The 13,623-nt window shown below is 59.5% G+C and overlaps 1 protein-coding gene across 1 annotated transcript; it reads left to right on the top strand.

Annotated features, from left to right (window-relative positions):
* Positions 1–10,923: 10,923 nt before the first annotated feature.
* On the top strand, positions 10,924–12,782 carry JUNB (JunB proto-oncogene, AP-1 transcription factor subunit). Its single transcript, XM_032265819.1, has one exon. It carries the CDS (start codon positions 11,237–11,239, stop codon positions 12,278–12,280), a length of 1,044 nt encoding a protein of 347 aa, XP_032121710.1. The 5' UTR covers positions 10,924–11,236; the 3' UTR covers positions 12,281–12,782.
* Positions 12,783–13,623: the final 841 nt, after the last annotated feature.

Below are 13,623 nucleotides of genomic sequence, written 5' to 3' on the forward strand. Positions count from 1 at the left end.
CTCTGTCTCAAAAAAAAAAAAAAAAAAAAAAAAATTTCAGGGGTATGCACCCACCTAAAAAAAAAAAAAAGAAACCATCCAGATTTGGGGTGACTAGGGAGCCTCTAGTGTGTGCACCTGTGTATCTCTGCATGGTCCCAGCAGAGTTAGAATCTTCACGTGTTTCTTGTCTGTGTCTACTATATATGTCTATATGGGACCTCACTTTGGGTCTATATCTCTGTCATTTTTTTTTTTTTTTTTTTTTTTTTTGAGATGGAGTCTCGCTCTGTCGCTTAGACTGGCTTAGACTGGAGTGCAACGGACAGCACACTCTCGGCTCACTGAAACCTCCGCCTCCCGGGTTCAAGCAATTCTCCTGCCTCAGCCTCCCAAGTAGCTGGGATTACAGGTGTGCACCATTTTTTTTTTTTTTTTTTTTTTGAGACGGAGTTTCGCTCTTGTTGCCCAGGCTGGAGTGCAATGGCGCGATCTCGGCTCACCGCAACCTCCGCCTCCTGGGTTCAAGCAATTCTCCTGCCTCAGCCTCCTGAGTAGCTGGGATTACAGGCACGCGCCACCATGCCCAGCTGATTTTTTGTATTTTTAGTAGTAGAGACCGGGTTTCACTATGTTGACCTCGTGATCCACCCGCGTCGGCCTCCCAAAGTGCTGGGATTACAGGCGTGAGCCACCGCGCCCGGCCCACTTTTGTATTTTTAAGTAGAGACCAGGTTTCACCATGTTGGTCAGGCTGGTCTTGAACCCCTGACCTCGTGATCCACCTGCCTCAGCCTCCCAAAGTGCTAGGATTACAGACGTTAGCCACCGCGCCCAGCTTGTATCTGTGTCATTCTTTGTGTGAGAAGTGAAGGCATGAGAATCAGTGCCTTAACATGGCTTTACCTAATGTGTCTGTGACCATGTCCTACTTTTGTCTTCGTAGTCTGAGATGTGACCCTGTCATGAGTGTCCTTGGTTTATCCATGTCCACGTGACATTCTGAGTGTCCCTGTACGTGGCCTTGTCTTTGTGACTATATCCTATTCTGTGCCTCCTATTTGTGATAACAGGGGTCAGGTGATGGCATGACCGTCCTGTGTCCGTATCTGTATCTCTGTACCACCATAATCTTCATGGGAGAGGTGTGGCAGTGTAACAAACTAAGCCCTGGTGTCCAAGACTTTCTCCCTGCCTGTTTTTGTTTTTTCATTTTTGAGACAGGGTCTCCTCTGTTGCCCAGGCTGGAGTGCAGTGGTACAATCAAGACTCACTGCAGCCTTGAACTCCTGGCCTCAAGCGATCCTCTCACCTCAACCCCCACATACCTGGGACTATAGGCAGGGCTGCAGGCATGCACCACCATGTCCAGCTAATTAAGAAAAAACTTTTTTTGTAGAGACAGGGGTCTGGCTATATTGCCCAGGCTGGTCTTGAACTCCTGGCCTCAAGCGATCCTCTCTGGCCTTGGCTCCCCAAGTGCTGAGAATACAGGCCTGAGCCACTGCACCCGTTCTACTTTGGCTAGATGGGGTTGCTTTATCAGGATATATGTGCCACCTACCTGTGTATGAATATGGCTCTGTTTGCGTCCCTATCACAAGCGCTATGTGACTGACGTGACTGCGTGACTATCTGCGTATCCATCCACGTGTGTCCGAGTTCGCTGCGAGGCTGGCTGGACTAGAGAGGGTTGGTGCCAAAATGTGGCAGGTGTATCCTGCGTCCGAGTGACACTGTGGGTCGGGAAGTTTGTTTGTGACCTTGCGTGTGGAGAGCGGGAAGTGGGAGTCAAAGTCACAAAGGACAGCAGGCTGCGCGTAGGCAGTGAAGTGCGCAAGGGGCCCCGCGTACCGCCCAGCCGCTCTCCTCCAGGAGGGCCCCCTCCCCGCGCTGCGTGGGCGCGTGCGTCGTGCGTGACGTGAGACACGACGGGGGTCGCTGCGTGCGTGGAACACGACGCGGTCGTGCGTGCGAGCGCTAGGGGAGGGAGGGTAGGAGCTGGGCGCTGACTGGGTGTGCGCGCGCGTGGGCGGTGGCGGGGGCTGGGCGCGCGGAGACACGCGGATCAGGACCAGCCCCGCCCAGGCCAGGACCTTGGGGCGCCGGTGAAACCCGGGAGGGGGCCGCCGTTAACCCCTTCCTGCCCGATCCGAAACTTGTGGCCCCTCGACCGAGCGCGCGGGGGCTTCCCCTGCGTCTGGCGGGAGGGCAGTCCCTGTTGGGGGAGGGACCCTTCCCTTGGAGCTGAGACCCCCCCAAGTTGCCATGGGAACCAGCGCTTCCCGCGCGGCCTGGCGCGTGCTTCCTCTCCCCGCCCCGCCATCCTGCTTTTCCTCCAGCTGCCTAGTCCATCGACAATGCGCTTCCCGCTCGTGATCTCAGAAGGGGGCTGGGGTCAGCATGGCCCGGGCGTGCGTGACTCAGGCCAGCTCGGGGGTCCCCTGACCGCAGCTGGCCACGCTCCCGCTTCTCCGGCCCCGTGACTCACCCCTCCCGGCTTTCCCCGTCTGTGACTCAGGCCCCTGGGGAAGGGGCTGCGGAGTCTGGGACCCCTCCAGACTGTGGGGCCGACAACCAAGTTCTGGGGACTTCGCTTTCCGCAGGGAAGACGTCCCCCACCAGCGAGCATCCGCCGGGCAGCGACTCCCCTTAGTAGGCCAGAGGCTCTCCACCTCACCCCGCCCCCGAATTAATTGGTAGACCCCCCCCACCCCCACCCCTGCAAACCTCCGGGAACCCAGCCCCCAACCCCTCCTCCCAGCCCACAGGAAGTTTTGGCAGAGCCTGTCGCGGCGATGAAACGGTTAAAGCCGTTTTCTTATTCATTTCATCCAGGGGCCCATTTTGACTCAGAGCTTGCCGGCGCCCCCCTCGAGCCTGGCCTCCTGGGGGCCTGAGTGCATACTCCACCTCACATGTGCCATTTTTAGAGAGGGGAGGAAGGCACTTGGTGAGCTAGCTGGGGGTCTTGGATAGCATATAGAGCTGGGTTCAAATCCTGTCTCTGGCTTCATTGCTGCCTGGACCTCAGTTTCCCCATCTGAAAATGGGGGATCATTGTGTTCAGCTTATTGGGTTGTTGTGGGGATTAGGTGAATAATAGATGGAACACTCTGCAGCCAGGGTTGGGCACAGGAGCCAGGAGAGGGCTCCTCCTTTCTCTCAGGCCTGGGTGTCAGGGTGCCCAGCAGAAGCCAGTCCTTTCCGGCCAGGCCATGCCCCACCCAGGCACTCTAAGGGCATGGGGTTCATCTTGTCCACCCCCTGCCCGAGGCAGGCACCCAGGAAGTGAGAGGCGGGGCAGGAATGAGGCACAACCTGTTGGGCCCGTCACCTCCCCACCCCCCACCCTCATTCCAGTGCCCTGACAGGGCCCCCCCACGCTGCAGCCCCACCCCCGCCACCCTGGACGCCTGGGTCCTGACCCGCGGGTGGCCCGAGGGAGGGGACGTCGGATGGAGACTGTGTCTCGGGAACATCCTGTGGACTGCTGGCTGGACAGACTGAGGAGGGTCAGCCCCTCCCGGGGCAGGGCAGACATCGGCTGGGGGCAGAGTAAACATGGCCCAGGGTGACCAGACGGGGTGGGCGGGGGGCTGTAGGAATGTACACACACACAGTCACCCCAAGAGAGCCAGTCCAGACATATAAACCCCTGTCACCTTGGCCACAGAGAGACTGCCAGCCAGGGACACACAGACAGGGTCAGACATACAGCTGGGCAATATGAGCCAGCAATGACTGCCACACACAGACGCAGTGACAGACCAACCCTAAAGCAAGAGATGCACACTGTCAAACACACGAACGCATCCACAGGTCAAGAATATGTAGGCAAGCTGTGTGCAGCAGGGATAAATCAACCCAGGACATAAGCGTGATAGACAAACACAGAGACTGACACTCAGGTGAGAGGCGCACAGCAAAGCAGACACAGTGGCATGTCACACACATGGAGACAAATGTGACAGGCTAGAAACGGGTAAGACAGACACACAGAACTGTTGGTGAGACAGGCAGGCAACACGTGCATGCTGATAGGAGAGACAGTCACCTTTGGCACCAGCACCCTGGGAGCCACATGAGAGACAAGCAGACACAGGCATGCACTATCAGATCCCGACACATAAGGCAACACACACATGCCCCAGATCTCCAACTCAGAAGAGACAAGAGAGACAAACCTAGCGACAGAGAAGATGTGTTCACAGTGTGGCAGAGTCCCTGGCACCCTGCCCCACCACTGTTGCACACACATCAGAGATGCTTCCAGGGACACCAAGCTGAAGCCTTAGACGTACACACCATCTCATCAGGATCACACACATGTGGGACCTGTCAACAGATTGGGCAGATTTGGGCAGACAGACTGACACATTCACAGACATGGTCTGGCCAGACAGTCACACCCAGTGCGGAGAGGCACGGACAGGCCACAGTGGGACATTCATAAACACACTGGCAGAGAGAGACCCTGACAAAACCTACTGGCACACACACACACATACACACATATACTCACACGGAGATTATAACAGACAACACATACACACACGGATCAGCCACGGAACACATACATGGAAGCAAGCCACAGACCTCACACACAGAGACCACACACACACACACCAACCAAACACAAACCAGCCACAGACCTCTTTTTGACACACACACACCAGTTACAGGTTGTATACACACACGCATACAGACAAGCCACAGACCACACGCACACAAACACACAGACACAGGTTAGCCATAGGAACTCTGAAACAACCTACGGGCACACACATCTAAGCCACGTGCAACCCATCCCATAGAGCTCACACACAGACACAAACACACACACACACAGCAGAACAGAACCCTACATAAATAGGCCCTACATAGCCCTTTGCATCCAGGGCTGGCACAGAAGCAGGCAGAGGGTTCCTCCTGTCTCTCAGGCCTGGGTTGCACCACACTCTCACACTGTACCCTATAGGCCAGCCACACGCTTCCCCCCGGGACCTTGCCAAGCTTCTGTGGGGGCACTGGACACCCCACCCTGTCTCTGCCCCCTGGAGATCCTGGCACTTCCTCTCTCCAAACATCACCCCCACTTCCCTCCTTCTTGTTTTTGCCACTTCCCCTAGGAGACCTAGCTCAGCAGCATCTGCTCCCGCTGTGGTTGGGGCCTGCTATGAAGGGGTCACTCAGGGTCTTGGTGATGCCCAGGCCCCCCAGGATTCACCGGCAGTGGCAGGGACGGAAGCAGCTTCCTGGGAAACTCCCCCCATGCCCAACCATGTCAGCCTGGGGAGAAATAGAAAGAGAGAGTCTCTCCTTCCTGCTTCCAAGAAAACCCAGCAGCTTCCTCTCCAGGAGAGGAGGTGAGGGACCCCCAAACCACAGAGGTGGGAAAGAGAGGCGGCTGGCAAACCAGTGGTTCCTGAGGGAGGGCTACTGTGATTCTCAGCTTCTTCCTGCCGGGCCTTGGCTCCACACCCAGGGGCAGGGACACGGGAGGGAGGCTGGGTGCTGTGTGCTGAGACTTGTGGGTTCTCGTCCTGGCCTGCCCACTGGCTGACTCACGGGTAGCCCCCAGCCCAGTTTCCTAGTGAGGGCCCCACCGGTCAATGGGGACAGCAGGGAGGGGGGTCACCAGGCTATTTATAAGAAGGAGAAGTCCCTCGTGCCAAGACCAAAAGCCCCAAAGAGACTTGTGGGTGGGGGTGGGTGAACTTCCTCCTTATCCTGTGCCCTAGGCCCCAGGCCCTGGGGCATTGGGGAAGCCTGGGCACGGACTTCTTAGCCAGGTGCTGGTCTGGAGCCCAGGGCCTGGGCAGTACCCAGCTGCCAGTCTGGGCGCTCAGGCCAGGTCGGGGAGGGGTCTGTCCTCCCACCCTCCTTGTGGGGCCGGCCTGGCGCCAGTGGGGCGGCTTGAGGGGGTGGTGCCCAGGCCACAAGGGTGAGACTGGCAGAGGCCTGGAACCGGCTGTACCAGCTTGGCTGGGCCCCCGCCCTCCCTGGTGGCCCAATCCCCACCCTCTGCTCAAACACCCATGCAGAGTGCTTAGAGGGACCCTACCCCACATGCTGGCCTGTCCACAGAGACCCATGTCCCTCTCTCTGTGTGTGACCTCATTTCTCCCCCAATTAAAGGAGACCTTCAGCGGGGTGTGGGGGCTAACACCTGTAATCCCAGCACTTTGGGAGGCCCAGGTGGGAAGATCCCTTGGGGCCAGGAGTTCCAGATCAGTCTAGGCAATACAATGAGGCCCTGTCTCTTTAAAAAGTTAAAAAAGGCCGGGCGCGGTGGCTCAAGCCTATAATCCCAGCACTTTGGGAGGCCGAGGCGGGTGGATCACCAGGTCAAGAGATCGAGACCATCCTGGTCAACATGGTGAAACCCCGTCTCTACTAAAAATACAAAACATTAGCTGGGCACGGTGGTGCGTGCCTGTAATCCCAGCTACTCAGGAGGCTGAGGCAGGAGAATTGCCTGAACCCGGGAGGCGGAGGTTGTGGTGAGCCGAGATTGCGCCATTGCACTCCAGCCTGGATAACATGAGTGAAACTCCGTCTCAAAAAAAAAAAAAAAAAGTTAAAAAAATAAAACTTAGCCAGGTGTGGGGTCCTTGTAGTCCCAGTTACTCTGGAGGCTGAGGCAGGAGGATCGCTTGCACCCAGGAGTTCAAGGCTGCAGTGAGCTATGATTGCGTAGCTGCACTCTAGCCTGAGCGACAGAGTGAGACAGAGTGAGATGGTTTTGCTGTGTTCCCAGGCTGGAGTACAGTATCAAGATCATGGCTTGTGTGATCCTCCTGCCTCCAACTTCGGAATAGCTGGGACTACACACACCCACTGACCCCAGCTCATTTTAAAAATTTTTTGTAGAGATGGGGTCTTGCTGTGTTGCCCAGGATGGTCGTAAACCAGGGTTAGGGCTGGGCGCAGTGGCTGATGCCTGTAATCCCAGCACTTTAGGAAGCCAAGGCTGGTGGTTCAGTTGAGGTCAGGGGTTTGAGACCAGCCTGGCCAACATGGTGAAACCCATCTCTACTGAAAATACAAAAAATTAGCCGGTCATGCTGGCACACGCCTATAATCCCAGCTACTGGGGAGGCTGAGGTGGGAGAATTGCTTGAACCTGGGAGGTAAATGTTGCAGTGAGCTGAGATTGTGCCACTGCACTCCAGCCTGGGCAAGAGAGTGAGACTCCATCTCAAAACAAAACAAAACAAACAAACAAAACTCCTGGGCTCAAGTGATCCTCCGTCAGCCTCCCAAAGTTCTGAGATTACAGATGTGCGCCTGCCCAAAGTGAGGTTCTCTTTTAAAAATAAAAAAGGGCTGGGCACAGTGGTTTATACCTGTAATCCCAACACTTTGGGACGCCAAGATGGGCAGAGCACGAGGTCAGGAGTTGGGAGACCAGCCTGACCTGCATGGTGAAGCCTCGTCTCTATTAAAAATACAAAAATTAGCCAGGCATGGTGGCGCGTGCCTATAATCCCAGCTACTCAGGGGGCTGAGGCAGGAGAATCGCTTGAACCTGGGAGAGGAGGTTGCAGTGAGCTGAGGATCACTCCACTGCACTGCAGCCTAGGCGGCAGAGTGAGACTCCATCTCAAAAAATAAGATAAAAGAAAACAAAATGACAGAGACCCTTTATGAGAGGGCCTGCAACTGCCACCACATAGATGCCTCTCTGATTGTCAGCATCCACAATATAGCGGCTAAAGCTCTGAAGCCAGACAGCATGGATTATATCTCAAAACTAGTGCTTACAGCTGTACAGACAAATTCCTTAAGCTCCTGTGCCTCAGTTTCTCATCTGTTAAATGGGGATACAAAGAATGTTCATTTTGCTGGGTTGTTGAAAGCAGTCGATGACTTATGTTAACCACTTAGAAGAGTGCCTCGCCCACAGTAAGAGCCATGTAAGTGCTGGCTATTAAAATAGTAATTATTATTTCTCAGCCTGTCTATCTTCAGTGTCTCTGAGTCTCGCCGTCTGTCTACACAATGCTAAGCTTGAACCCATTTGTCTCTCTGGCCATCTCTCCCTGCCCTGCCCCCCTACACCCACTCTTCCTTGCCTTCCCCCTAGGTTAGACTCTCTCTGGAATGGCCTCACCTCTCTCTAGGACTCCCCTCTGGCATGGCCAGCCTCAGCCCTAGCCAGGGCTGAATCACCATGGCCTCCTGGCTTGTGGGACCTGCAGGTTGGCTTCCCGAGGTGCTGCCCTCTGGCCTGCCCTGCCCAACCCCCCAACACTGCTTGCTGCGCCCCCGCGGGGCCGGCCAGATGTCAGCTGCAGTTATTAGCCTGGGCGGGAGACACAGGCCTGGCAGCGTGCCTGCCAGACTCACAGGCCTCCGGAATCTCCCTTGAGCCTGAGGCGGGGGAGGGGAGCCATTCAAGGACGGGAAGAAGGGAGGGGGCATTTAGGGGTCACAGGGACCCTCCAAGGACGGGACGCCCCCAGCTTCTGCTGGGACCTTCCTCCAGCAAGGCCACCGCCTTGCTGGACTTCCCCCAGCCCCCACATAGCTCAGTTTCTTTTTCACCTCTTTCGTTTTCCTTCTCTTTCCCACACTTAGTGAGATCTAGGCTGCCCCAGAAAGGCTGTTTAACCCCAACCCTTGGCCTTTCTACCCTAAAGAAGAGAGAGGGTCTCTTAATCTTCCAGAAACAGAGGCCTGGGAACCTGAGAGAGAGGGAGAAAGAGACTGGGCTTCTCACCTCTTGGTCTAGTGGGTTCACACACTAACTGCTCGGAAGTCCCACCTAAATCTAACTGGGAGCCTCACCATCTGCACCTCCCCGCAGTCCTTCCTGGGGAAGGGGCTCTGGCTTCCCTCATATTATCCCCTTAGATTCTCAGGTCCTCTCTAACTCGGGGAGGGAAGACCTCAGATGAGGGAGCCACTCTAGGGAAGGGTGGGGGTTCCCTCTAAGTATTCTGAATGATGGATGATGGAGCTCGCAGACTAAAACGAGAGTGGGGCCCCTGACCTACATGAGTGAGTGAGGGGTACCTGCAGCCCCCAGGGGTGTGGAGGAAGGAGCCTCAGACCTCCTGTCAGAAGAGAAGGGAACCCCACCCGAGGGAGGAGGCAGCCGCCACTCCAGCCCGGCCAGGCGCCGGGGGCGCCTCGAGGCATCGACTCGCCCTCTCCGCGCGCGCCCGGTCGGGCCGGGGGCGAAGTCCGACCCAGGCCCGCGGGCAGGCGGGGACCTGCCGGGCTGGGCTGGGCCAGGCCGGGCCTGGCAGGACGCAGCCCCAGAGCGGCGGGGTGGGGCGGGGCCGGGCCAGGCGGCCGTGGGGGCCCCGGGGGCGGCGGTCGGGGCTGGTCGGGACTAGCCGTACCGGGGCCCAGGCGCGCCCTGGGAACTGGCAGATACTCGGGCTCCCCACTTCTGGCTCGGGGCCCCAGGACAGCACTGGTCCCACCTCTTCCTGTGCCCTAATATGGGCGGCGGGGAGAGACTCCGGGGGCCACCCGGCCCTGAGTCCTGCCCGCGGACTCCAGCCTGTTGCCATGGCGACCAGGCCCAGCTCTTGGGCTGCGTCCCCCGCTGTCTGTCCAATGGAACAGTCCCCGGGCTGCCTGCCTCCGCGGTCCCCAGCGGGCGCCGCGGGCGGAACCATTGCCTGGGGGGAGAGGATGGTAGCTGGAGGCTTCTGCGGCTGGGCCGGCTCCAAGCACCAGGGCCTCCGCGGGGGCTCGCACGCCCAGGTTCCTCTTCTGAGGCGCAGGATGCGGCGGGACCCAGGGCGGGGCGCAAGGTCTCGTAGGATCCGAGTGACGGAGACAGGGCCGGGCTCCTTCCCCCGGGGCTGTTGCCACACTTCCTGCCTCGGCGCTCTTTCCCCAGCCTGTTTCTAAGGAAGGGAGTGGGGTTGGGCGACCGCGCCCCAGCCGTCGGGCTAGGTCCAGGCGCCGACACGGTGTCGGGCAAAGCCCAGGGTCAATTGGGGAGAGTTTTAGGATGGGGGACAGGGAATACAGATGCCTATAGGGTCACCCACGACAGGGAGCACCAGTCATGGAAGATCAGCAGTCCGGGTGCGTGGACCCCAAAGCCCCCTCCTCACGTCAACTGAGTACCCTCTTACTGTCTTCTCTGCTCCGAAGATGGTTCAGGATCCTTCTATCTCTCCTTCTTCCGGGCTTCGCAGATAACTGCAGTGGTCCCCAATCTCTGCTAGACATGTCTCCATCTTCTACCCCGTACACTTTACCTGCCTCAGTGTACAGCAGGACTCTTACTCGCTTTCTGCATATCTAGATTTCTCCTAATTCCTCTTTGCCACTTATGCGGAGCTCTCTGATCCTCCCATGGGCTTCGGGACCCCTACTCATTTCTTGCAATTTAATGGTCATGCAGCCCCACCACTGTCCCCTTTTGATCTCTCCCCTCCTCCATCCTGTGAAAATTCCAGTACTCCATCCCTCTGTGCTTGGGACACCCAGTCAATTCCTGTGTCAGATGTCTCCTTATCCCTCCCGATTTACCGTGCGTAACCCTAATTCCTGCTTTTTGGGGTCTCCTAACGAATTGTCAGTCCTTCCACCCCTCTCGTGCTCTGGGTACCTCAGGGGTTTCTTCGCACACCCTGGGATCTCCACCCCATTTGCTTCGTACCAGGTCCTGGTATTTGTCCTAGTGGACTCGAGGGAAATCATCCTCCTCCCCGAAACCCCTCACTCATGTGTACCGGCCCCTCAGCACCTCCTTCCACGCGTACCCCGGGGTCCTTTGAGCCCCTCCCCCTGCAGCCCCGCCGAGCCACCCGGCCCGTGGCCGCTGTTTACAAGGACACGCGCTTCCTGACAGTGACGCGAGCCGCCTCCTCCCCTTCCCCACGCTCGAGGAGGGGGGCGCGGGGGCCCGGCTCTGGCGACGGCCAATCAGAGCGCACTTCCGTGGCTGACTACCTTCTGTATAAAGGCGTGTGGCTCAGGCTGAGCGGCTGGGACCTTGAGAGCGGCCGGGCCAGCTTCGGAGCCAGCAGGGAGCTGGGAGCTGGGAGCTGGGGGAAGCGACTCCAGGAAAGCTAGCGCTCCGAAGAGGGCGAGGGGGGCTCGGGAAGCCTGACAGCTTTTGCGTACAGCTTCCGGCTGGCTGCTCCTCGCCCGCGCCAGCCCCCGAGAACGCGCGACCAGGTACCCAGTCCGGCCACCGCAGCGGAGAGCGCGGCGCTCGCTGCAGCGAGGCCCGGGGCGGCCCCGCAGGGACCCTCCCCCGACCGCCTGGGCCGCCCGGATGTGCACTAAAATGGAACAGCCCTTCTACCACGACGACTCGTACACTCCTGCGGGATACGGCCGGGCCCCCAGTGGCCTCTCTATACACGACTACAAACTCCTGAAACCGGGCCTGGCGCTCAACCTGGCCGACCCCTACCGGAGTCTCAAAGCGCCTGGGGCTCGGGGATCCGGCCCAGAGGGCGGCGGTGGCGGCAGCTACTTTTCTGGTCAGGGCTCGGACACCGGCGCATCTCTCAAGCTCGCCTCTTCGGAGCTGGAACGCCTGATCGTCCCCAACAGCAACGGCGTGATCACGACGACGCCTACACCCCCAGGACAGTACTTTTACCCCCGCGGGGGTGGCAGCGGTGGGGGTGCGGGGGGCGCAGGGGGAGGCGTCACCGAAGAGCAGGAGGGCTTCGCCGACGGCTTTGTCAAAGCCCTGGACGACCTGCACAAGATGAACCACGTGACACCCCCCAACGTGTCCCTGGGCGCTAGCGGGGGGCCCCCGGCTGGGCCCGGGGGCGTCTACGCCGGCCCCGAGCCACCTCCCGTTTACACCAACCTCAGCAGCTACTCCCCAGCCTCTGCGTCCTCGGGAGGTGCCGGGGCTGCCGTCGGGACTGGGAGCTCGTACCCGACGGCCACCATCAGCTACCTCCCACACGCGCCGCCCTTTGCCGGTGGCCACCCGGCACAGCTGGGCTTGGGCCGCGGCGCCTCCACTTTCAAGGAGGAACCGCAGACCGTGCCGGAGGCGCGCAGCCGGGACGCCACGCCGCCTGTGTCCCCCATCAACATGGAAGACCAAGAGCGCATCAAAGTGGAGCGCAAGCGGCTGCGGAACCGGCTGGCGGCCACCAAGTGCCGGAAGCGGAAGCTGGAGCGGATCGCGCGCCTGGAGGACAAGGTGAAGACGCTCAAGGCCGAGAACGCGGGGCTGTCGAGTACCGCCGGCCTCCTCCGGGAGCAGGTGGCCCAGCTCAAACAAAAGGTCATGACCCACGTCAGCAACGGCTGTCAGCTGCTGCTTGGGGTCAAGGGACACGCCTTCTGAGCGTCCCTGCCCCCTTACGGACACCCCCTCGCTGGACGGCTGGGCGCACGCCTCCCACTGGGGTCCAGGGGACAGGCGGTGGGCACCTACCCTGGTACCTGGGGGCGCCGCTAACCACACTGGACTCCGGCCCTCCCGCCCTGTGCCCAGTCCTTCCACCTCGACGTTTACAAGCCCCCCCGTTCCACTTTTTTTTGTATGTTTTTTTCTGCTGGAAACAGACTCGATTCATATTGAATATAATATATTTGTGTATTTAACAGGGAGGGGAGAAGGGGGCGATCGCGGCGGAGCTGGCCCCGCCGCCCGGTACTCAAGCCCACCGGGACATTGGGAAGGGGACCCCCGCCCCCTGCCCTCCCCTCTCTGCACCGTACTGTGGAAAAAGAAACACGCACTTAGTCTCTAAAGAGTTTATTTTAAGACGTGTTTGTGTTCGTGTGTGTGTTTGTTCTTTTTATTGAATCTATTTAAGTAAAAAAAAAAAATTTGGTTATTAATTTCTGTTGTCTTTTTTTCCAAGCTGGGAGGGCGGAGGGAAAAAAAAAAGCCATGGTTTGCCCCAGCCCAGTGCTGTAAGTGGCTCGGTCCTGTATGTGTCCCCTTCTTCGGCTCTGCGCAGGTATCTTGTGGCCCGCCCAGGAGTCCCACCCTACACGCGCCCCCTGATCTCCAGGGTTGGATGGTTGGGGCGCGGGAAGCGATCCGGGAGCCCAGTAGCTGAAGGCAGGGAGCGCTGCGCGAGACGCGGAGTGCGCAGGCGCGGCCCCGCCCAGCCGCGCGCGCCGGGGCTTTCCCCGCTGACGCGGCGGAAGCGCTGCCCATACAAGGACCGATTCTGCCCAGTGACGCGACCGCGGTCTCTGGGCAGATTCCGGGAATCCCCTCCCCCGCTCTGCCGGGCAGGGCCGCGGCGCCGGGAAGGGGGCCGGGATTTTCCCGGGCAGGCGGCTGCCCGGGCACGGAAAGCCCCAGGCCTGGGTCCAGAGCGGCCGCGGTGGGCGGGCGGTGCTCCTGGGCTCCGGGAGCCACCCCTGTGCCACTCTCAAGACACTGGCGCCTGGGCCCTGCCGCGCCCACGCCCCCTCCGTCTGACCTGACCGGGGCGGAGGGTTGTTGCTGCCTCGGCTGCTTTGCCGACGCGGTCCCCTCTACCCCCACCCCCGCCAGGAAGGGCGGCGCCCGCCTGCCAGTTTCCCCTCCCGGGTGCCAGGCCAGGAACGGGGCGACTGCCAGGTCTCGTCGTGCCGGGGCGGCTGCTCGGGCCGCTGGGCGCCGCCGCCGCCCTCGCGCTGGGCTCCCTCCCGCGCAGCTGGGACACAGGGATGGGGATGGGGGTGCGG

The sequence above is a fragment of the Sapajus apella genome, unplaced genomic scaffold (assembly GCF_009761245.1).
Source record: "Sapajus apella isolate SASKATOON/1434 unplaced genomic scaffold, GSC_monkey_1.0 scaffold152, whole genome shotgun sequence".
Taxonomy (NCBI): domain Eukaryota; kingdom Metazoa; phylum Chordata; class Mammalia; order Primates; family Cebidae; genus Sapajus; species Sapajus apella.